The sequence below is a fragment of the Vanellus vanellus genome (genome assembly GCF_965231255.1).
Source record: "Vanellus vanellus genome assembly, chromosome: 4".
Classification (NCBI taxonomy): domain Eukaryota; kingdom Metazoa; phylum Chordata; class Aves; order Charadriiformes; family Charadriidae; genus Vanellus; species Vanellus vanellus.
Genome location: NC_138909.1, coordinates 62108467 through 62134183, shown reverse-complemented (window position 1 = coordinate 62134183; position 25717 = coordinate 62108467). Strand labels below are relative to the sequence as shown.

The window sequence follows — 25717 nt, the reverse complement described above, 5'->3', positions numbered from 1 at the left end:
GCAATGCACCATTGATGAGGTTGTAATTTAAAAGCGTATTAGGCAGGCACCTCTTATTCTCCTTTCTCACACCTGTCCCCTTTTCTTTACAAGATGAATACTAATTGTAACTGCTATAAACACTGGATGTTATAACACACATCTTAGCATAAAATGATTTAGTGAGCCAATTCATCATTTGAGAAAAGTGTTCAGAAAATCCTTCTACTTGGATTTCTTGATACTATTATTCTTAAAGAGTTTTTTGTATAAAATATGATAATTTTGTATTAAATCCTTTACTAAGTTGTCTCCCTGTTACACTGCAATTCAGAGACACAAAGTGGACACACATGTTTTCAGGTGGGTGTCTCAAGCCTGCAAAATGAGAGGAGAGGGATCTCCTCTCTGTCTGGAGAAGTATCTGGTGATACTTCTGGATGGTGCTGTTTGACCATTTGGGTCCTGATTACTTCAAAACTTCACAGACAAAATCTTATTTGTGCTGGACTCAGGGATCTTTTCTGGATCCCAAGAATTTCCAAGTAATTTTGGATCTTTATAATTTTTTCCTGTTTAAATTCCTGATCAGTTTAAACAAAATCAGCAATGTATAGGTTTTGTCAGAAAGCAGTGAAACCATGAAAAATGCTTTCTTGATTTCAACAGAATTCATTTTTGATTTGAAATTTCTTTAGATCAACATCTGTGCTAAAAATAAACACCGATAAATCTTCAAATAAAACAGCAAATCACAAGTGCCAGAGCATGAAGTTTAAGCCTTTCAGTGTCATGGAATTTTATTGCAAGTCTTGGCCCAACCTGCATTTACCTTTGAGTGGAAGTCTAAAATCCAGTATCTAACAGAGCCGATATTCTTTAGATCAGCTGGACATTTCCGCGGTTGCTCTTCACTCCGATTATGTGAATGATTCTCATGTTAACTTTCAAGTAAGGGAATTTATTCAACCCAATCAATTCCATTGTGAAATATACTTAAAGGACCTTAGATATGGTGAGTATAAGAGGAGAAAGAGGAGCCAATAACTCAGAGGACAGCATGATTCAGTAAACACAGCATGAAACTAGAAGTCTAAAGACTCTAGCCTTTTAGCTCTCTGGCTGGCTTATTAACTGCCACACACTTTTAAAAGCCTTAACTGTCACACTAAAAAGCCTTCTGGGTTGCAGGAGAGCATTATACCAGTGCTTCGCTGCCTGCACGGGCTCCACATTGACAACTGCCTAATTTAATGTCTCTGGTCTGACAGCCAAAACCTTTTAGAGTGTCCCTGGCTATCTGAGAGATTGCTTCTCAGCCTTTGATCAAAGCCTCCTCAAACATGCCCGGGGAACAAAGCGGGGAACACTAGTAGGGGGGCTGGTGGCTGTGGGAAACTGAACTTTCCCAGGAGCTGGAGATAGCAAAGTTCGTCCTTACAGGAGAGAAAAATGATCACTGAATTCTTCGGCATTAAGAGTGAAATGTGTGTTCTGCTGGTACTGTATTTGAGCAAGACCATTGCACAGAATCACAGAATGATAGGGATTGGAAGGGACCTCTGGAGATCATCTAGTTCAACCCCCCTGACAGAGAAGGGTCACCTACAGCAGGTTGCGCAGGACGGCGTCCAGGCAGGTTTTGAATGTCTCCGGAGTCCAAGACTCCACCACCTCTCTGGGCAGCCTCAAAGTCAAGAAGTTCCTCCTCATGTTTAGATGGAACTTCCTATGTTCAAGTTTGTGCCCGTTACCTCTTGTCCTATCACTGGGCACCACTGAAAAAAATGACTGTTTCCATCTAGCTGGCACCCTGCCTTTAAGTATTTATAAGTATTGATAAGATCCCCCCTCAGTCGTCTTTTCTCTAGACGAAAAAGACCCAAGTCCCTCAGCCTTTCCTGATAAGAAAGATGCTCCAATCCCCTAATCATCTTCATAGCCCTTTGACGGACTTTCTCCAGCAGTTCCCTGTCCTTCTTGAACTGGGGAGCTCAGAACAGTACTCCCTCCATGACTAAGCTCCAAATCTGTCAAGAGGAAATAACAGTAACCTCATGTCTGAAAACACACTGATATAGGAAGCATTCTCCGTGGTATTTCTGACAGTGATTTATTTGCTCCATTTATGCATCTCTGATGCTGTGACCAGCTTCCCTGTGACCTCACAAAAAGAAGTGTCAAGAATAATTTTTACAAGTAACCCGCTGGTAGCTGGATATAGCAATATTTGTCTTTGGCATGCTACCTACCAGCAATTACAGGTACCAGGGCAAGAGACGTATGATTGTGCTTGTGATTAAAAATGTCATTGCTGAGCTGATCTAGGTGTGCAGGAAACTTATTATAGAGGTTACTGAGCTTTGGATCAATAGGCAGGAAATCCAGGCCCTATAACTGTCATATTGTCCTGCTGGATAGTCCAGTTTCACCTTTTTTCCTAGGTTTTTAGGGCAAAAGCTCTTTGTCAGTGTTTCTCCATGTCACCCAATACAATGGGTGATTTGTTACTATTAACAAAGTTTTACAACAGGCAATGTTTTTCATCTTCCTCCAGAGCAAGATTAGAAAGGAGTGACACAACAGAAAACAACAGAGAACTTTAATCTGAAAGCAGATGCAAAATTAAATTCAGCTTGACACCAGAAAGTAATATAAAATTTGTTTATCCGTTTTTAATTAGCCCTGTAGATTCACCAATTCTGGGTACTTGTAACATTTAGCTCCTGAATTTGTAATGTTATTCTTCCAGGCTAAAAGTTCTATTTCTTTTCAAGTCTGTTGCAAATCTTTATTGATTTTAATGGAATGTGCTAAAATGTCATGAAGATTTTTTGACCCTCTTCATGTCTTTTTTACTATAAAATGCCTTCTCAAGTAACCCAGAAACATGGCAATTAAGATTTTCTTCAGCTGATTTGTCCCACCACCACATTAGCTGTCTGTGATGAAAAGAACTGCACATTCCTTCAGTCCATCAGACAACTATAATTTAGTGTCAATTGGCTCTAAAAGTCTTCCAGTCCGGTCCCAGAGGAAGATATTCCCATGAGGCAATACCAAAATGTAGTCTAATTTTTATATATATATATATATATACATTTTTTACCGGTAGATAAGCATGTACCTGTCCCTGTTATCCTGTGCTGGAATATCTGATCCTTTTTCTGTTTTCTTCAGAATAATTTTTTCTTTCTTCCTACATTTATAAGCTACGGAAGAGTATGCATCCCAATCAAGGTATTCCCTCCATACAACTGGGAGCGTACTTGGCCTCTTCAGAGATCTCAGTTGTTCACCAGAGGATCTGAAATTGAAAGTTTCAGGTTTTGCTCTGCAAATGCGATGCCTTTCTCCATTTGGTGATTGTCTTCTGCATTCAGAGTTCCTGGGAGCAGCAGCTTTTGGGAAATCTCAGGGCACTCTAGGAAGTTTTCTGCTCCTTTTCCCAGTGAAGACCAAATCAGGATCCTAGGATTGAAACCCATCCCTTCTCTGTTAATGTAACTGTCTCAACACTAAGTGGTCCATGAACAGTCTAGAAGCTTATGCACAGGGATCAATTATATTTTCTGCTTCTTATCTGTAAGTAGTATAATTCTCCAGATTTGTGTCTCATATCATCCCTCAGGCTTGGTGAAATAACCACACTGGATCTGATTTTCCAAAAATTCCACTGCACTTCCAGTAGTGTTGAAAATAAATAAATCAAGTTATAGAGCATCTGCTTCACTGAACAAGAGATGTAGTACCATCCCCTGTAATGGAGCCCAAGTTATAACAGCCTTATTTTCTTATTCCATTCTCTGAAGCTGCAGTTATGGAACAAAGACAAATTTTATGTGCCATAAACTTAGCAGGTTTTGCAAGAAGTTTTTATGCCCAGCAATTTCATCCTCAATGAATCTTCATAAGAAATGATAGCACTATGAGAAATGAAATCTTTCTCAGGCCTACCCCGTATGATAGATAACTCTTTTTCAGATGTGTCTGATTCTCTAGTTATCTTTTTCTCCTTTTGCTATCTGTTTTAACTAGGAGATGTCTTTTGCTGCTTTTTTGTTTCTCTATGCTGTTCAAGTTTTCATAAAAATATGTCGGCAAATATTGATCAACATTTATTTAGGTTTATCTCAGTATTCCGTAGCAATGATTTGACCAATGCTACTAATTTTACATATGCTGCCAAAAGCAATGTATCAAGTAACCATATAGGAGACAGGGAAAGATTCAGAACAGTCTAAAGGATATTTGTGTAGTTTATTTAGATTTTTTTGCTGTGCTAAAAAAAGTTATCAGTTCATATTCCTGACTAAACTTCAAATTCCATTCTGATGCTTTTCTCATGTCTTTTACTGAATTATAGAAAGAGTATCTCATTTGTGAGTAGCAATGTTACTTCTTCCCCTGTCTTATGGAACTGTTCACTCCTCCTTCTCAAAGGCATTTAGATTTAAGGCCCAAAGCATTGCCACAAGGGCCTCTCTGGCCCTTCCATGGTCACCATAAACAGCAGAGCTCTAGTGGCCAAGAATATTCTCCATATTGTGGACCCATGATCTGGGGAGCCCTTTGGGCAACAGAATAAAGGAGATGTTGGTGTGGTGTGGTGTGGTGTGGTGTGGTGTGGTGTGGTGTGGTGTGGTGTGGTGTGGTGTGGTGTGGTGTGGTGTGGTGTGGTGTGGTGTGCTGTGGTGTGCTGGCAGGCTGGGCGAGCACAGATGTGACAGTGAGGTTTTGGTACATGGAGAGGAGAGCCTGTGGCAGAAATTAAATGCCAGGGCACCTCCAGGATGATGGACATTGTCCTCACTGTGTGAACATGGAAGAAGCATTTCTTTCTATGGACCGCATCTCTCACTCACAGCAGCTTCTTACACATCATTGACTAAATTGCTTCTGATTTTCACCACCGTACCTGGTGAATCAAGTCCTATTTATGCTAACATCAGGCTCAGTTTTATAAATATTTATGTGGGTAAGCACATATGTTCTTATGTTTGCAGTGCTGGGGCCCCTCTCCTGAGAGAAAGTGTTGTCAGTAGTGGAGAAAGTAGAAACCTTTGTTAAAGGATAAATGCATTACTATATAAAATATAAATGATGCATACAGTGTTTGATTTCCAGTTTCTAACTTGCTCCCCATTGACTTTTGTGCTCTTCACCATTTCTGCGAGTTGACAGGATTCTGTAGGAGCTGAAATTCTTCGGTGCTTTTCATCATAGTTACCACTAACCAAATGTTGATCTGTCTGCCTTTACCATTGCACGTCTTTGAAAGAAACAAAGAACCACCACTCTGAAAAATACTAAAATAATGTAAGTTAGGACACACTTTCAGGCTGAGTGTCTTTCATGCAGACATGTGTCCCAGGAATGCAAAACTTACATTGTTCTTACTTCATGATTAAAACAAAAATTTGAGTTGGTGGAGTTAGTAATACCATCCAGTTGACTGACAAACACAAAAAAAACCCCAACAGATCAGCATTTTAGACAGAATATAGTTCTTTTTTTTCACCCCTGGCAAACTGAGGTTGCTTCATAAATAACTTGTGCTAAAGTCAGGCTCTTTTATTTTCAGATATGGCTATAAAATATTAGTAATCATGGTGGTGCCAGTCTGCTAATCTTTAGCAGGAGGTTGTTAGTACAGTTTCCTCCTCAGTGAATCTTCCACTCTTTAAGGATACAAGGAGCTTCTAGGGAAAACCAAAGCACCAGCTGAGCTTCTAAATTCTAACTCCCTTGTGCAAGAAAAACAAAAGAAAGGCCTCCGTGGTTTTAGAGTAGGGATTTGACCTATACTCAAATATTGGTGTTAGGGACTGCTGATGTCCTTCATTCTGCTCAAGTGAATCACTTGAGTTGGTCTAAGGGAGTGCACCTGAGTGCCCAGCGCTTGCCAGCACGGAGCTCTTCCTCCTCTCACCTAGGATTTCAGTCAATTTGAAGGGACTTGATGGGAACTTGGGAAAGGCAAGTCACAGAAGCACTGCTTGCCAAAATACGGCTTCTCCCAAGAGGCTCAGTACCTTGTCGTTGCCAGTGCTTACAGCAAACTGCACCGCTCAGTATCTGAAGCATGGGTTCTGCTACATTTAATTTAATTATGACTCCCACCTATTTGTGAAGTCAGGATTGTAAAATGCCCTCTTGTAACGACAAGTAAGGGCAGAAACAGTAAGCACCTTTCAGATGCCAGGGACTCATCCATAAAGTGTCAAGCTTTGGGGCGAGCTTTTAAGTTCAAATCTTCAGTCATGTTGTTTACTGTTGTTTTGCTGCCAGTGCTAATAATAGGAAACTAAAAATTACACTAGTCAGTGGGCATTGCTAAACAAAGAGCGGCGCTGATTAAAAGCGTTGCTGGCACCTCGCCTGCTGCATCGTGGAAGCAGCCAAAGTGTTGATTGTTATTTACTGTGTGAAGCCACACACGCTGGATGTGAGCCAGTTCCTTTATTTCTGCTTGTTTTCCTCTGAAACTGCCACTGTAAGTAGGGGGTGGGAAGAGGCTTTTGTTCGTTACAGCATCTTTCAGTGGGAGGCTCAAAATCTTGTACATCTTTGCTGTGCCGTTGGGAAGCGTTATCGTAACTCTTCTACGGGTAGCTAAATAGAAGCAAGAAGTTTTGTGTTTTACCTGATGAGACAAGGCTTGAAAGGAGTTCTTGCGTGTATTTCACCAATGGATGTCAGTGGAGACTGATGCTATCAAATCCAATGACTTCCACAACATTCCTAGAAATGTAGACTGTTGCCACTGTGCTATAAAAAGAGGCTACACCTTCTGTGACAGAAGCGATAATGTAACAGCCCGAGATGTCGCCCCTGTGAGCCTGTAGCTGAAGTAATTCTACTATACTTTAGGTCAGGGAGGAAAGATCGAAAGGAAGGATGTCCCGTTAGACCCAGTAATCAGGGCACTCCAGTTGGGGATGCTCCCTGTGTTCTAGGTCCTCTGTTAAAACTGCTTATGCTTTACACCTGTAGCCATAAATAGGCATAAACGTAGGAAGGCTTTAGAGTAGGGACTGGGACAAAAGACTATCTGAGATAACCATCCCTAACCATTTCAGAAAAGACACTTTCCTTTTGTATTACTCCCTATTTCTTCCATCCCATACAGCTTCTACAAACAATAAAGAAAATATTTCTTCATCTCCATTACTAGCTCCCACCGCTCGCAAGCTCACAAGACTAGAGTATGTTACTTTATGTTCTGATCTATAAGACTTAATTCTGCATTAACTGAAAATAATAGCAAGCTGTTTTAGGAAGAAATTTCAGCCTTCTTGAAATCATCGAATAAGTCTGATCCGAGGTATACCTGTGGTCAATGTATTTCATCATTCATCGCTGTTTGGCTACAGCATCTTTCTATGTGATTGTACAGAAGTTATTTTTAAAACTGTAAAACAAGAACTATTTCAATAAAGAAAAGGTGCTGTGGAAGCTTTTTTTTATAGCCCAGTCCTGAGAAAAATAAGATGAGAAACCAAATCAGAAAAAAAATCCCCAAGAACCAATTCAGTTTCAATAGACAGGCGGTTGAATTAATGGCTGTCCCTTTCCTGATAACACGAAAAGTAGGAGTGATAATTGAAATTAAAAACACCAGCGGTTTTCAATGTAATGGAATTGAACACAGGTTATTCATTAGAGAAAATGAGTGAAAATCCATCAAGCTAGAGATAGGTCATTATAAACACTCTCATTCATATATATATAAGATATATTGTTGTACATAGTGGGGATAATATTCCACAGATGAAAAGAATATTAATGCTGGACCTAGAATTATTTTTTTCATAAGAGTAATTTCAAGCAGTGTAATAAATAAAAATTATAAAAAACCCCCACAGTACCCTGTAGTTTGGACTTTTAAAATTTCTACTCTCTGAGTATCTTCACGTGTCCTACACATATTAATGTACTGGGACTCTCAGCACTTCTACAAAGTAGGAAAGGCTTCACTAATGTACTAATTAATCTTCATTTACTCCAGGAAGCTTTTTTAGAACAGAAATTATATTAAATTTATTACATTAAGTTCTTTCAGCTATAACTGTGTTTTAAGTACGCTTTGTCCTATACTTTGTATGTGTTCTACTTTAAATAGACATAGCATAATTGTGGAGCATGAATTATGCTTGAATAGGGAAAAATTTCCTGATTGAGTCCAAGTCTGGTTACTCTGGTATACCCAGATCTACATTAGCTTGGAAATTCTTTGTTTACCAGTAAGGTATTAATAATTCATTAATTAAAATAAATACAGAAAATAATTTAAAAACGTTAGGAAAGTTAGCAAAAGATTTCAATTATTTAAGGGAATATGAAAATTGATTTGAGTAAAAAATTCATGTTTCTGAGTTGTCTGAGGAATTGTCTTATCTCTCTGAGAAAATTAACTGATGTTCTATTATGGCAGTGACATGAAGAAGGCAGCTCTATTTGTTGGCTAGCGTAGCTGGTAACCCGGCCACTAAACCTTTATAAAAGGACGTAAAATTGGAAGGTGCTCCCCTATCTAGCAGAAGGAAAAAAAGGACACGTTCTTATTTATACTGAGTGTGTTTAAAGTGTTTCGTCTGAGATGTTATGACGTGGATTTTCCTTTAAGTCTCACTTCTACAGTTTCATCTGCACAGATCAGCCCCAGAACAAACACTTTTCCTTTGAGCCTCAAGTTTGGTTGCCGCTACTGATGACCAAGCATCCAACACACACGTGTTCAAAGCTTTCTTTTACCCATCTCTTCCACTGCAGCCTGCCTCTCCTCATCTTCCCATCTCTGCACATTTCTTGGTAATTAACAGCAGCTCCTTCAACAGCTTTTCAGAAGAAAGGCAGGTAAGGTCTGGACTTGTTCCATTATATCATAGGCCTGGCCAGACCCCAAAATGATAGGTCTAAAGATAGAATAAAACCAATTGGCATCCTTTGTGAGTAGTTTGAGGCACTGTCCTGCCCATCATCCTCCCAGTCCTTTGATAAGCTGGTTTTTATAGTAGGCAAACAGCAAAGCTCAAGAGGAACACAGAGGTGGGGGAATAATATAACTGCCTGATCAAAAGAGCCAAAGTAGATATCTCTCCTGTGTCATTGCAATTATCTCACACATGCGCTGATTTCCTAAAACCTTTCTCAAAGCTCCCATCTGATGCGTTGAGGTGCTGAATGGTAAATCTTTACAAAGGAAATTAAATGATTCTGTCATTCATCTAGTTTCAAAAAGAGATGTTAAAAAGCAGGAGCCCAAATACCGACAATACAGCATTCCAGAAGATGCCAGTTCAAAGACGCTGTTCAGAGAAATGACTGTCTATAATAGATTACAAAGCCGTAGGGTTTTTTTCTTTTAATCTATAGGAGAAATAACTCCTGGAAATTTTACCAATACCGAATGGACAATACTTTGCTTATAGTTCAATCTCTCTGAATTCATTGCCCTCTTGGGGGGGATCTAACTATGGCAGGAAAAGAGCTGCTCTCCTCTCCCCGCATCTTGTGTTACTGCTTCTTCTAGACGTATTTAGAGCAAAGGAAAAGAAAAAAAGGAAAGGATCATAAATATGTTTGTCTTTTTTTTTTTAATTAATGAGAAAGGAATTAATGAGAAAAGAAAAAGAACTTTTGAACTATCTAACTATTCCCAGGTTAGTTTTCCCAGTCTTAATTTCTAGTGCTTTGTTCAGCCACATTTCAAATATTTCAAGGGAGAGGTTTTCTCTGATTTAGTTTTTTGAGTCTGCTTCGCAGGCGAGTGCATTGCATCTCTTTTAAGCATATCTTTTGAGATATTTTTCAGACTGCATTTGCTTTTCCTTTAATGACATCAAAACCTTCTTTCCCCCAGAAACCTCATTTTGTTTGTACCATCTACTTTGAAGTCCCACTAAAATAATTTCACTTTCATTAGCTGCTGAAGGCTTTTTTCCCTGCTATGTTGGCCAATAATGTGATCTGAACTCTAGCAATGCCACCCAGCCCCTTTTCATGAAGATTACTTCTGATATGTGTTTTGCTTTTTTACAGAAAATATCAGTATCAAAAATAAACCTTGTATTCTAAGAGTACTTTCAGGACATAAAGTTAATCACAGTCACAATCACTTCAAAATAAATAGACAGTGAGATTTATTTCTGATGTATATATCAAGGACAAGATCAATTTGTGTTTACTACAGAGAAATGAGTTACAAAATGATAAATTTGTTTGTTTAAATTACAATAAACTGCAAACTTACTTATTCTCAGCATGCAGCTTTAAGGTCGGTCAAAACTTGAGCTTAGCCCTGTTGGTATTCGGTAAATATATGCTTAATGCTAAAGGTACTCCTAAGTGAAATCAATATAATACTGAATTAATGCACTATGTATTAAATTATATAAATTTATCACATAAAAACCCCGAAATAATTACATTTATTAGGGGAAAAGCTCAGGCCAGATTCAACAGCCTGAGAGAGAAAAGGCTGTTGCCATGGCCCCAGATTCAACCAGCAACGAGGCTGAGGATGTATTCCCAGTAGGCACATGCACATAGAACACGTGTACATCACATACATACCTATACACGTGGCCAGCCACACAGGTCACAGACAGACGCACAGAGCAGTCACATGAACACAGGCAGCACCAACGGCCTCATCCTGATCCCCTCTGTGGTTGAGCAGGGTGGAGGTCCACTAGTGAAAATACATATATATGTACACATATGTACAGTGCAGACCCCTCCAGTAGCTGGGCTCAGGCACCAGGCTCAGATGTCCCGTAGCTGCTTCTGGATCCCAGGTTCCTCAGTTGCTGACAACTGGGCATGAGTGCCTCCAAGGCTGCAGCCCCACTCCAGATGCTGGTGCAGACCATCTCATGCACACATACAAAGTTGGCCAGGAGTCCCCTGGTCCCCAGTAGCCAACCCCTGCATCGTGTTACCCTTAGAGACCCACCCACACATAGGCTCCCAGGTCAGGTCACCTGCTCACCAGCTCATCCGACTTGATCTTCGCTAGTGCTCACACACTTGCTCACACCCCTGCACGCGCTCCAGTTGCTACACCAGGGACACATGGGTCCTCCGACCCATGGTCTGACCCCAGCTGCTGCACTCACACCCCCATGCACACTAGTGCACACACAGAATAGAGCCATCACCCAGGAATGAGCTTAATAAGAAGAGAGGGCAGACCGCCCTGGTCAGGCACAGGGCAGGGCCAGCTGAGCGAACTGACCAGCCAACCGTATACATGTGGCCAGGACTTTTTATCCCCTTATCTTTCTGTTTTCCCACACTTGTTCCTCCTCAGTTCACCAAAATCCTTCCCTTTCCCCACCTTTGGTTGCCTGCTAAACATCCCATGATAAATCCTGTGCAACCTCCAAATGCTTTTCCCCTGCATCCCATAATGTGTCCCCTACCCTGAGGTGGCAACCTCCGTCAGTCCAAGTGTTGATTCATCTTGATGCCCAGACACCGGGGCTGAGACTCTACAGGGACAGTCCTGGAGCAGGTCAGGACAGTGTGTCCTTTCCTCTCCATCCTTAATTTGGGTTGTGCTCCTGTGCTCCTCTGGGCTTGTGGAGCTGGGCTTTTGATGGGCTGATGCCTCCTGGGATGTCCTGGGAGCAGCTGGGGCAGGGCATCAGTTGGGGTCCCCAACCTGCCATTGTCTCTTTGTGCTCCTCTGTGGGTACCCAGACAAGCTTTTACCACGTAACCTAACAAAATGCAGGATACCGCCAGGAGTAGCATGCTTAGAAAATATAAACAGTTTTATTAAGTATAAATAAAATATAAACAAGTTTAGTCTAGAAGTGTATTAGCCTGTGTTTTTGTTCTCTGCTCTGTTTGAAGTACATTCAGCGATCTGCAGACACAACTAAATTGGTTTATACCGTGTCAGCTGGATATTAGCTAAATTTCCAAGCCATAAGGCATAGTAAAGCTGTAAAAAGCCAATTTCTGCATGGGCCCTAGAGGAATAAGGGGCAGCAGCCATTGAATACTCGTCTTCCCGTGTCTGCAGGCTATGAGATTTTTAGACAATTTTAGGATATAAACTTCTCCTAGCTAACATTTTGCATGTGCAGACCCACATCGAGACATTATCCACTACCATTAATTATTTGCAATTAAATAAAACACCTAGTCAAAATAAACCTATTTTCATCAATAGCATACACACTGATTTATATCATCTTTGGGTAGTTTGATTTAGTGTCCAAATAAGTAATTTTTCAATATTGCTTCTGCTTGCCAAATTAAGATCACCCCTTTCCCATGGCCCACAAGTGCTGCAGTTGCTGAGAGCACACTGGGTTTTCCGATTTGCCATGAGAATTTAACATATCAATGTAACATGATGGTGTCGCTTACACTCCCTCATGCTGGCAATCCTCAATGGTGCCCGCTTTCTTTCCAGAGAAGGGTTCTCTCTTTCCATCCTTTCTCTAACTTATGCGACAGAAACAGCACAAGGCAAGATTTGACACGAAGTGAGAATGCAGAAGAATATTAGGGAAGATATTCTTTCACGCGCTTCACAGAATGTGCTAGCTCTTAAGAGCGAGCTGGGATTTTGGATCTGTCTGATGGGAAATTTGCATCTATCTGATGCCACCTTGGTTTGGTCTTGGACTGTTATGTCTGACAAATGGGGTAATATTGGTGATAGCCTGATCAAAGGTTGCCTGTGAAGGAGCTTCTGAAATGGAAGAAAAGGTTAGGATCTGGGAAAGATTTTGAGGTGTGGTGATTCAGAGGGGACATTGATAGACCTCTTCTTCCAAGGGCTCGGAAACAAGAGGCTACGTGAAATAGGGCTAGGTGCCCTAGTGCAGGGGTAAAGAGAAGAGACAGGCAGGAGTAAAGCAGCAGCCAGAGGAACTGAGAAGATGCCCAGGGCGCTGCGGAGTGGAGGGGAATGGGTGCAGGATTGACAGAGAGCAAGATCCATCCTTCGGCAGAACCGAGCAGCTCTGGAGGAGCCCAATGGGTTGATGAATCTGGGAAAAAGAGCTTGGGCTACCCTGTGTCGCTTGCAAACTGGGATATTACGTTGAACAGCAGGCACTCAAAGGAGGCATTTGAAACAAGCTGCTGAGGATTTGCAGCTGAAGGAAGGAAAATTAAACACCTCAGAAACCTTGACACTGAAATTTCCATCTCCGTGCCATTGTTGCCCTTTGGCTTTTATGTCAATTCCACTTTTTATTTTTTTTTCTGCAGTGTTAACTTCGTGCAGTATAAATTTACTACCCCTGCTCAGCCAATTATCCCATCTAAACATGAGATATATGCATTTTTAATGACCCAGCAGCTCAATCATAACAACACTTAGAATCACATTCTTCATTTCAACAAAGCCAGACGTTTTTTTAATGTAATGCTGCTTGTTTGAGAGAACTTCTTCTGTTTGTCTTTGCTCCTCCCACCATCACCCTTCTGCTTTTGTAACCGCTTACCCTCCTGGCTGCAATCAGCCTGTGGCTACAGAGCCGTTTCCTGAGCAGCCACACCGGGAGGCGAGAACGCTGTTACCTGACATGAATTGGCGAAACAGAGAGGCTGCTGAGGGTCGGAGATCTAGACATAGGTTTTGAAAGTGGCTGTTGGTAAGGCTTATAAGGCTAGTTCTTTTTGGATCGAGCCTGGTAGCTGTGTGACAAATACCTGCTTGGCTCAGCTGCGGCAGCGCAACCCTGATCAGCCCCGCTCTGGCCAAAGTCTTCAGGGCGGATGCCACGTTGATATCAGGGTGTCAACCTTTGTGTCAGGGCACGAAGGGGTGCTTTCAGAGTTGTCTCTTTTCCTCCTTCTTCCGAGGCATAGTTAGATCATGTTAGACACGTTTCACCAGAGTCCCTACCTTTTCCATCCCCAGAGGGACTGTTTGTACCTCAGAGTCTTATGTGCGCTACTTTTGACACATGTTGTATTTTGGAGGAGGCTCAAGATAGCAGTAATTTGTTAACTGAGTATCACCGGGCTTGTTCCAGGTAATTTAAGTAGTGCTTAAATACTTAAACAAATGAATTTTCAGATCATCTGAGTTCTCTTGTGGTTAAAGTTATAAGCCTAGAAATAACGTGATACATTCCTGGTATAAACTTTGCTGATATAATACGTTAGTGTAGCCACGCTAAAAAAAAATCCTCTCTAATAAAACATTGACTAATGATTTGCTGATAATTTTGCTGAGTAATTTTACTACATAGCCACCGATGTCTTGCCACGGGAGGCCAATATAGGCTAAATACACAACAATGTGCACTGATTAAACGCCAAGTGCATGTGTTTTTTTCTGAATAAAACTAGATGTTTAGTCCAAAAACACTAATTGTATTTCTTAGTGGGAGAAATTAATCTCGTATTGCAAACTGTGTGAATTGTATAATTATCATTTGGCTCAGTTTTCTGCAAATATGAAAGTCATAAGAAGGCCTATGTTTCAATTACAGGCATCAGAACAAACATTAGGTACAGCGAATTTAAATCAACCTTAGGTATGCAGCTTTGGAAATAGGGAGTGCGCAAAATTAAAAGTGAATTTTCTTAAACCTTACAAGCATTAAAGACTGAAAAAATTGCAAGCTTCAGAACCTATTGTCTCATGTCTCTAACCCACACCTTTCTGTCCTTAACGCTAATTGGCTTGGTAGGTGGTTTATCTTATTCGCAGTAAGAATTCATTGTTGGCTCATACTCAGCCTGACATCCGCTGTAACCCCTCGTCTTTTTCGGCAGCGCTGCCATTCAGCCAGTTACTTCACAGCTGGTACCGGGGCAAGGGACGATTTCTTCCCAGACGCAGAACATTGTAGTTCTTTTTGAGCTTCATGAGGCGTCTGTTGTCCCAGGTTTCATTATCAATTTGGCCTAGATTATGTTATTAAATCAAGGTCGTTTGTTAAATTCTCATGCTGTTTTGATCAAAGACCTATTATACTCAAATGAAAAATTAGGAACTAGACCGGGCTGTGGAAATCCACTGTGGGTTTAGGTTGTGGGATTTTGGGTAGAATTTTTCCTTTTTTTTCGTGTCTTTTTGTGTTTGCATCTTCTCTAAAAAGGGTGTTGATTAGGTAGTAAAGAAGAATACACCTACTGCAGTATTCTTGGAAATTTTGAAAAAAAAGGCAGCTTAGACAGCATGAAGCTTGTAAATAATTTACAGGTTTTGGAGTGGTTCATAAGACCATGTGCTGGAGGTGTAATTTCCCAGCAGTAAAACTGCAGGCAAGAGAGATCATCAAAAGGCAGAATGATATTTATTATTCTCTCTCTCTTCTTTCTGTTGGTTTATCTTATTTTCTCTTTAAAGAGAAGAGGACTGGACTCAGGAAAAACAGCTCAAGATGAACTTTTCTCCAAAAGGAAAATATAATACATCATTAATTCAATTTTTTTTCAATTTTTTTTGAAAGACTATCAAACAGAAATTTTCTGTAACAAAACAAAACAAATTATATAAGGCTGGAGGAAAAAAGAATATAGGAAAAGGTTTAAATAACCCTCACATTTTTCTTTCAAACTATTTAATTATTTTCCCTTCTTTTATAAGAGTTTAATGAAAGGTTAGAAACATTTTTTTAATTACAGTTGGTACAATGGAAGAAGTTAGCAATAACTTGACATAAAGCCATGAGGCATACTTAACAATTACAATATTAAATCTCTTTCACTAAACTAGAGAAATCTCCTGATAAACACAATAAAGCCAGATTTCTGAGTCAAGAAAAGAGCAGTGTTAGAGGTAAATGCTATTGGCTACATATATATATACAGATTAAAATTATTTAAGAAGTGTTCACAGTCTTGTATAGTCTCGGAGGAAAGATCCAAGCTAAAGAAAGAAAAGTTTCAACTAAATATTTCTGATAAGATTAATTGGCCAGCATCGCAGATTTTTAACGAATGTCCTTACGACACCATGACTACAGATCTCCAAGGATGGAAAATGTAAGGTGTTATTGGCAATGCTGTGGTAAAGAGCGAAGGAAAATGCGGCGAGCCAGCCAAGATAAACTCAAGAGGTCATTCCTGGCTCTAATAATATGCAATTCTGTGAAAGTAGGTTACCTTTTTAAGCACTGTTTCTTTCAAACAGAATGGTGAGGCTGGAGTTCATTAAGTGACAGAAAAAAGTACTACCTTTAAATGAGGTATGTAGATCATGCATTTCTCCAAAAACAGGCTGCTAACTTATTTTGAACTAACAAAGAATACATTAGACAAATTTTTCCAGAGTACCTTTGATTCCCCTCTAACATCATAATATTTAAATGCAGTCAGGAAATGGGAGTCATATTCTTCACAGCTTCAGACTAAGGACTGACACAGTTGGAGTTGCTGGCATTTCCTGTAAAAAAGGCGAGAGCACTCTTTGCAAAATTAACGTATTTTGAATGTCTTTCTCATCCAAGGAAAAGGTAGAAAAATTGCTTTATATGTTAATAAGCCATAGAGTTAGGTGAACCTAAATGCACATTTTTTCATTCCTTATTTATTAAGCTTCTCAAAAAAATAAAAAAAAAATGCAAAATCTGAGTTGTACAAATTAAAATATATAGCTTTGCTTTTTACTTTGCTCAAAATGTGCCTAGCTTTTTGACTGAAAAGAAGATACATGCAGAACAGAAAGTAACCATGGCTTCTCCAGCACTTAGACATACACGAGTCTGTGGGGCCAGATGGGATCTACCCAAGGGTAGAGAGGGAGCTGGAAGAAGTGCTCACCAAGCCACTTTCTGTCATTTATCAGCAGTCTTGGCTAACCAGGGACATCTCAGTTGACTGGAGGTGAGCAAATGTGACACCCATCTACAAGAAGGGCTGGAAAGAGGATCCGGGGAACGACAGGCCTGTCAGTCTGGCCTCGGTGCCTGGGAAGGTTATGGAACAGATCATCCTGAGTGCCATTACCAGCACATGCAGGAGAACAGGGTGATCAGTCCCAGTCAGCATGGGTTCCTGAAAGGCTGCAGGTCCCGCTTGACAAACCTGACGTCCTTCTATGACAGGGTGACCCGCTTAGTGAATGAGGGAAAAGCTGCAGATGCTATTTACTTGGACTTCAGTAAAGCCTTCGACACGGTTTCCCACAGCATTCTCCTGGAGAAACTGGCTGCTTATGGCTTGGATGGGTGTACTCTTTGCTGGGTAAAAAACTGGCTGGATGGCTGTGCCCAGAGTGGTAGTGAATGGAGTTAAATCCAGTTGGTGGCTGGTCACAAGTGGTTTTCCCCAGGGCTCAGTACTGGAGCCGGTTCTCTTTAATATCTTTATCGATGACCTGGACAAGGGGATCGAGTGCAGCCTCGGTCAGTATGCAGACAACACTAAGTTAGGCAGCAGTGATGATCTGCTTAAGGGTAGGATAGCTCTACAGAGAGATCTGGACAGGTTAGATCAATGGGGCAAGGCTAGTGGCATGAAGTTCAACAACACCAAGTGCCGAGTCCTGCTCTTAGGTCATAACAACCCCATACAGCACTACAGGCTTGGGGAAGAATGGCTGGAAAGCTGCCGGGTGGAGAAGGACCTGGGGGTGGTGTTTGACAGCCGGCTGAATGTGAGCCAACAGTGTGCCCAGGTGGCCAAGAAAGCCAATGGCATCCTGGCCTGTATCACGAATAGTGTGGTGAGCAGGACTAGGGAAGTGATCGTTCCCCTGTACTCAGCATTGGTGAGACCCCACCTCGAGTACTGTGTTCAGTTTGGGCCCCTCACTACAAGAATGACACAGAGGTGCTGGAGCATGTCCAGAGAAGGGCAACGAAGCTGATGAAAGGTCTGGAGGACAAGTCTTATGAGGAGTGGCTGAGGGAAATGGGGTTGTTTAGCCTGGAGAAGAGGAGGCTGAGGGGAGACTAATTGCTCTCTACGATTACCTGAAAGGAGGCTGTAGAGAGGTGGGGGCCAATCTCTTCTTGCTAGTAACAAGTGGTAGGACAAAAGGAAGTTGGACCAGGGGAGGTTTAGGATGGTTATTAGGAAAAGGTTCTTCACTGAAAGCATTGTTAAGCATTGGAACAGGCTGCCCAGGGAAGTGGTAGAGTCGCCATCCCTAGAGGTGTTTAAAAGACGGGTAGACATGGTGCTTAGGGACATGGTTTAGTGATGGCTTTGGCAGTGTTAGGCTGATGGTTGGCTTGATGATCTTCGAAGTCCCTTCCAACCTAGACAATTCTATGGTTCTGTCATTCTATGATTCTTTTTCTAAATTCTAAAATACTGCATTGTCTTTTCACACTCCCATCCATCTCATGGAGAAGGCTGCATTATTCTTCCTTGAGCAGGTCTGGGAATGATATACAGTATATATCAATGTATGCTTGAAAGAGGAACTTGTGAAATACCTTTGTTATATTTTCTACACTGAATAACTATATTGTTATATCAGTGAGTATGTGAACACTTCAATGATGTTATCGTTATTGTAAAGTACAGTGAAAGTAAAAATGCTGCTCTTTTGCATGCACTTACCCAACTCCAAAAGGCTTCACATAAAAAGACAAGCAGTGTAGTAAACCTGCTGGGGACCACAGAGACCCTAGACCACCTGACTCCAGTCAGAAGCTGGTAAAGCAGAGAGAGATCTTTTAGAATGCCCTCAATCCCAAATACATGACAGGCAGGGAGATGCCGCCTCAATTAACAGGTTGCTCCTTACCTGAAGAAGGGTAGAGATGCTAGATGCATTTCACTGTTCCCCCCATTCCCCAAGGCTTCAGTTTGAAAGGCAGCGTGGCCCAGCAGTCAGTATGTATCTGGTCTTACAGAGACCTGTGCTTCACCAGTGACAGCCTCTGTGACCAGGAACAAATAATTTTCTACTTCTGTCTCCGTGACCGCTCTCTGTCTGTCTATTCTGATCAAACAGAATTGTTTCTTATTGTGCGTTTGCACATGTTTAGTCATGGTGAAGAGCTGATTTTGGCTGAGAATGTGACATATATCAAAATAATCGTAGATCACCAGATCTGACATGCCTTTTTCAGGTGGTGCATTCGTATCTCAATTAGCAAGACTATAGTATATATTTCTTAGCAGAAGCTGTCAGGACTATAAATATCTCATTGTTCCTTATTTGATCTAATAGAAATATCATTTGCTCTCACAGGAAAAGCTGTTATTACACTGGTAAAAGATGTTACACTGTTCTTTATCATCATTTAAAGCTATTTCCTTTCCCCAGTTTAGGACGAGGAGCACCCATCAGTTTGACCCATCAGTCCGAATAGCATAACAATGGACAAAAATAAATGTAGGAAACTTAACACTTAGAATCATAGAATCACTGAATGGTTTAGGTTGGAAAGGACCTTGAAGATCATCAAGTTCCAACCCCCCTGCCATAGACAGGGACATCTCCCACTTAATTTGTCTTTTCTTGCTTACCTTTGTTTCAAGACATACTTACCTTTTGAATAGCTTGCCAGGCTTTTATCACCCTCTCTGTTAAAGAAGGAATTAAGGCACAAAGAAATTAAGTGTGTTGCCCAACGTCATCTGCTCAGCCTGGCAAATTCAGGGCTAGAACTCAGCTGTTTGGTCTTTGATTTCTATGCATGACTTAGTAAACAATACGGTATTCCTTCTGCTTTTCCTACCTCTTTACGCAAGTCATTTTTGTTAAGTCACTTCTCTAATCCTCTCTTTTCTTCTCCTTCTACTTGCTTTCATTTTCTCTGTAATCGCCCTGCTCTGACACTTTCTGCTTATTCTTTCTTACATGTTTCAGTTTATGAGCAAGATGTAAAGCTGCAGAAAGATCTGCAAGGTTTGCACAAGATCTTCTGTGGCAGGGTCTTTTGAGCTAATTGAATATTGCTCTTCAGGTGGATTATGACTGGATGTTGTATCATTAATAACCAACTGCAAATGCAGTTCCCATTCCCGCTTGGTCAAGTGCTGCTAGCGGCTGCGGGAGCGACCACCCGTGGCCCGCAGCAACACCGGTAGCTCTGTGCACTGCAGCAGGGCGGTCGCTGCTCACGTCTGTCACTCTGGTCCACAAGACTGAAGTTTAGATATATGGCATAGAAGAAATTTTTGTGCCATGAGAACTCCTTAGGAAGAAACTTCAAAGTGATACACATTTAATGCATTAATGTTTGGTTGAAAGTGCAAAATCACACATGTTAAATTCAGAATCGCATACGTGTTCTGTGTGGTCTCATGAACGCATGATTTGGCTCAACCAGATTGGATGCTATTCATTTCTTGTCTTTTACTTTATTCAGGAATGCCCCAGTGGTGTTGTCAACGAAGAAACCTTCAAAGAGATTTACTCTCAGTTCTTTCCACAAGGAGGTGAGTACTTGGCAGACATAATTGCTACTACAGTGTACAGTGAGTTATGTTTGTTAGTGTCTAAGTCTGACAAAAGAGCCTGTTGTTCGAATTAATGAGATTGTTGTCTCAATCTCTGTCTGAACTCATGGGGTACTTATTGATGGCTGGACACATTTTGAAGTATATATTTCTGAATCAAATGCAATCATAACTACAAGAAGTCAGTATCCTGTTATGTTACCACCTGTGCATGCCTATCTCTGAAAACCAGGTTTCTCTGAGTAGATTATTTCCTTTCAAACTTCCTACAGTCTTCCCCGTTCCCTTTTAGTCCACAAAACCTTTCATAGTGGGAATGAAAACTGCAGGAGGCACTAAGATTACCCTCTGATATCAATGGTAAAACCCTCTTGACTTCTGTGAGGTTTCTCTACTTAAATGAGGGCTTTTTTTGCTACCCTTACTTTCAATTAATTAATTTCCAGGGGTTTCATTAATTTCTTTATCTTCATTATCTTTTAGTGTAATGAAGGTAACACAAAAAAGTATAATAGTTTTTTGCCTTGAACCTTGGATTTTCTTTAAGTTTGCATTGTTTTCCTCTCTTTTCTGCCTCTTGCTTTTACTATTCAAACCTTCCTCTTCATATTCTCCAATAGCTCTTCAATGCTGTCTCTTCATCTTCTCCCACAGCTCTTGAGATTTGCATGTTTCCCTGGGACTGTTCATACCTCTTTCTTTTCAATTGTATTTTTAAAAAAGCACATGTAATTGGTAGGAACAAAACATCTCCCAATTAGTTTTATTTTGAATAAAGACCTAGAAGGTAAAGAGCAGCATTCAGTGTAGATTACCATCACAGAAATCCTTAATGAGTAGGCACACTCAATAGGGAAGAACAAAAGGCTAAAAAAGTTGACCCGCCTACTGATTATTTCTGTATCTAAGCTTTTAAACCAGCGTAACAATTACAGTTTCAGATATTATATTTTTTAGTTACTCTGGCTAGTGCAAATAATTCTTTGCATGTGATTTACTACACCTTTACTACACTTAAAATAATAACTTTTTTTAAAAAAAGTATTTCCTATTGTTACACTTAAAATTGTTTATGGGCAAAGAGAAATCTCACCTTTTATACAAGTAAAGCTAAAACCTAGTGAGGGAATAAATCTAATTTAAAAGCTTAATCTCTATTAGTCCAGACTTAGTTGTTACAGAAAGGAAATAACATTAATTTATTATTATTATTATTATTATTATTATTATTATTATTATTATTATTATTATTTCATATACACAATTCTTAGTTCCTACCCTTCTCCTGGTGCTAATGCTCTCATCCTTCTACTGGTCCTCTGGGCCTTTAGGGCAGTTGCATCATTTGGGAGAGGAGGTGGGGACTGCAGTGGGTTGTCGGCATCTGGAGTCCTTCCCAGGAGGAATGGGATGTTCATGTTGGTGCTTTCCTCTTCCCTGCTCTGGGATTTACCTGGGGTCATTTCGACATATTTGCTAACACATTTTTACGCTGTTCGTTTTCTCCGTTGGTTTGCAGCTCTACGTTACACCCAAATCTATTGCAAGTGGTACCTTTTACATGTGTTAGATACTAGTTCTTTGATCTCTTTCCTACCCCTAAACCCAGTTTTGTCCAGCTCCACACCCGCATTTCTTTAACTGACCCTTGGTGAGTTGTTTATAGCTGTGGGGTCTCCAATGCCAGCCTGTGCCCCATCCCCTCTCATCCCACACCTGCTCTCCTCTGCGCTGCATCCCATCTTTCCGCTGCTCGAGGCCGCTGCAAACAAACGAGGCAAAAAGTTCTTCTCTCCAACGCATCATTATGTTAGAGGCATACATATCTACTTCTACGTAGAATAACTGCTTCTTTCTGCTACCTGTATAAAGCTATAGCTGCACCACAGAAGTAAAAACAATCAGCCTTAGAAACCTGATCAGTTGGAGAGACTGCTGTCACAGCTAAACCGCGGGAAATAAAGCTGCAAGCTGAGGAGCCTCCATCCTGGGGCAAGCTCCCTATAAAACTTGGGCCTTCTTAGTAGCAATGGCAATGTTGCATTCCGGGGGCACACAGTTACACTATTCGCTGCAATTTCAACAACGCCATTACTCTACCTGCAACAAGGGGGCTACACTCTTCTGAAAAAAAATTATGCTTTTTCTTCTTGCTTCTTTTAACTTAAAATTTTAACTTAGAATACGGTAAAAAGTTAGATTTTTAGCATGGTAGAAAAGTATAGAATCTAGATAATTCACTTATGAGTAACAGATGTTGTGTACTAGTTGGAGCATTTCTAGCTTTCTCAATAGAGCCGTTTCAGAGATTTCAGTGAAGAGCACCGAGAAGTGACCACCAGCAGCTGTCCCCTTCCCTCCCCATCCTCCGTGGCCTCCATGCAACAGCGTGCGGCCTAAGCAGTACATAAAGACAGCACAAACAAATGTGAAAGGCCTATGTAGTATTCCTCAGAATTTCAGGAAAAATATTCAGCGGAAACAGCAGAAGAGCTGAATCTCCCTGGAAGAGTAACAGCTCACATGAGTAATCCTTTCAGTTCTGTAGGGCCACTGAGACCTGAGATGTTTTGTGTAGGTTTTGTGCTGTTTTGTAGGTGCCTGTGTTGACTTATGCCATTTTCTGAGAGGTATGGCAGACAAAGTCTCTTCTTTCTTCCTCACATTACCCAAGGTATCTTCAAAGCCCAGTTAACTGTCTGTATTTGCATATCCCTGCTTGCTAACAACAGGGTGAGATAATCATATTTAAGTGTCCAGTTAAGACTTAAATCTTTGAATGTATTGCCAAAATACTGTGTGCAGCTGAGGTCTTTATATTTCAGTTGTGCTTAAAAGATTGCTTTTATGTATGTCTGAATATTAAAGAGCAAAAAAAAAGTTTGAAAGTTGTCCCCACATTAAAACATGTGTTGCACATGGAGATCTGTGCCCCAATTGTCTATGTAATGCAAAACCAGATACAACATGGTGTATCATTATAAGAGTTCATATCTGAGCAAACAGAATGAAGTTATGTCAGATTTTAAGCTTCAAGGTGACTAAGCAATCACCAAAAAGTCATTTTCCAAAGTCATCCAGCGAGTGATTTCATCAAGCGACTTTCAAGACTATCTAGGACAAGGGACAGGAGGAGTAGAAAGAGAATAAGGGAGCCACAGTAAGAGTAACAAAGGAGATGACACAGATCTGCAGTAAAATCAATGTATTTTAAAAGGCTGAAGTAGCTTTGTAAAAAGCTTTCCATGCTGGAAAGGCACTCCAGTTACTTCTTTTTAGAAATACAGGTGAATTAATAGGCCCCCGGCGTTCATGCAGTGGATCGCCTGAAATATTACTTGGATTTGTTCTTCAGACGGGCAGGTTGTAGATGAGAAACCAGACACTGAATAATTATTACACTCCTCCTCAGTTATGAACAGAGCAGATTATGTTCATGGTTTAATAAAGCATGCTCTCAGATGTATAATGACTACCATTTTTTTGCCTCTGATTTTTCAAATGTTTTAATGGTGTATTTCAAAGGAATTCTGATCTAATATCTGTTCCTGTCTCAACTTGTCAAAATATCAATTTAGCCTACTAGTTATGATATCCAATCGCTGAAAAGAAAATGTATTTTATCTAAAAAGTCAAGCTTTTGTCTAACATGATTAATGTTCAAGATTTAGGGGGGTGAAGCAGAGAGAAATCACATTAAGCAGCTCTAATTAAAAGACTAGTGTATCTCATCCTGCCATGTTTGTTGAGGCAAAATTTCAGACTGTAATTGCCTCAACAAGCAACCCTGAAAAACACCTCCGTTGTTTTTTGGTTTTGTTTGGGTTTTTTTTTTCAGAAGGGTTTACTAGAAATAAAACATTCTTCAACTAGAGATTTTGTTTTCCTATACCATCATACAAAAGGCGTAATATATTGTATCATGTATGGGCAACAAACAACAAAAAACCTTTGTGTTAAACTTTGTGTTTTCTGTAAATCTACAGAAAATAATTAGGAATATTTCACACGTTTTTAAGAAATGAATGACAAGAGAATGGGAATTTAAAATTCAGTTTACAGTAATTATACCTCTATAATATGCTTTTTCCTTGAAGATGGTTTGCATAGTATATTCTTTTGTGCCAGAGAAGTCTCACTAGATTATAGAAGATATGCCTATTAGAATCCTAAATATAAACTGAAGTAAAAAAAATTTACATTTCTCAGTTAAAGTGGGAATTTATCTGCTAGGCTATGCTTAAGCAATTCCACTGATGACTGGATACACGGATACATGGTGGTTTTTTTTTTTTTCATTCTCTGAAAATGCATTAACAGACACAGAGTTTAAAGCTTGCAGGGTTTTGTCTGGCTACAAGTATTTCACATCATATGAAATTAACCTCTTGAGTAAGACCAGAGACTTTGCTTACTAATATCAAGTCTGAATATGTGAAGTACAAAATTTTGAGGTTTGGTGTATTTGGTTTCTTGGGGTCAGGGTGGCATTTCAGGTGAGTGACTCAAGACTATCACACAGTTAAATTCAAAACAGTATTTTGAGCTGTGACAAATAAACATGTGAAAGATAAAATAGTTTAGTGCCAAGAAATCAGAAAAAGGTACCGTAGCACTGGAGGGTTTTCCGTGATGGGTGGGTTTTGTCCTGCAAGGGTGACATGGATTTCATAACGCTTCTCACTTTGCTAAAAGTTTGTGAGGTTAGTGTTAATTAACCTAAAATTAATGTAAATACTTGAAATGGAAAGAGCAAAGCAATGAGTATTAAAAGTAAAGAATACCTCAGCTTACATTAATTTGCATGGTTTTGAGGGAGGGAAAAGACACTGAAGAAAGCTGATTTCCCATAACCCCAGCAGCTCGTACCTCACATCAACAGGGCAGTCTCCAGAGAAGTTATCTCTTCCCAAGATATTACTCCCGGAGCAGGTTGTGCCTCTCGGATGGCATTCAGTGGAAATGGAAAGATGGATCTTTACAAAATCTTAGAGGCTTGAGAGATTTATATCCATGATATTTTGTGTTTCTAAAATGAGTCAATCTTCACTGGTCAGTAGGTTTGAAAAGCATGCAAATAATTAGTGAAGGAATCACTTGTTTAAGGTCATCTTTCAGAGTCTTATTGACCATTTCAGTTAGTCACAGCCAGTTTTTCCAAGGTTTTTAAGCCCCTAGTTCTCATACCATGCTTCAAGAACCTGCTTCTCTGGACAGGATTTTGTGTCTCCCGTGGGTGAGCATAAGACCCGAGTTCAGCTGCAGCTTTCTGAGAAGATCATCTTCAGCTTGTGTAACAGGCCTGTCTTCAGAGTAAAAATGATACACCAGATGCACAGACGGTAGTGTCTGCTTCCCTCTTTTAAAGTGAACAAATGAACATATTTTG

At 40.3% G+C, this 25717-nt stretch overlaps 1 protein-coding gene across 8 annotated transcripts in view; it reads left to right on the top strand.

Annotated features, from left to right (window-relative positions):
* Positions 1 to 25717, top strand: part of KCNIP4 (potassium voltage-gated channel interacting protein 4) — a gene marked incomplete at both ends in the record, with an annotated part of 462294 nt that overhangs the window by 419925 nt on the left and 16652 nt on the right. For all 8 annotated transcript variants that reach the window (XM_082482845.1, XM_082482840.1, XM_082482841.1 and 5 more), the window contains one exon: positions 20238 to 20307. In XM_082482845.1, coding sequence (XP_082338971.1) covers positions 20238 to 20307 — 70 coding nt within the window. The remainder of the gene's footprint in view (positions 1 to 20237; positions 20308 to 25717) is intronic.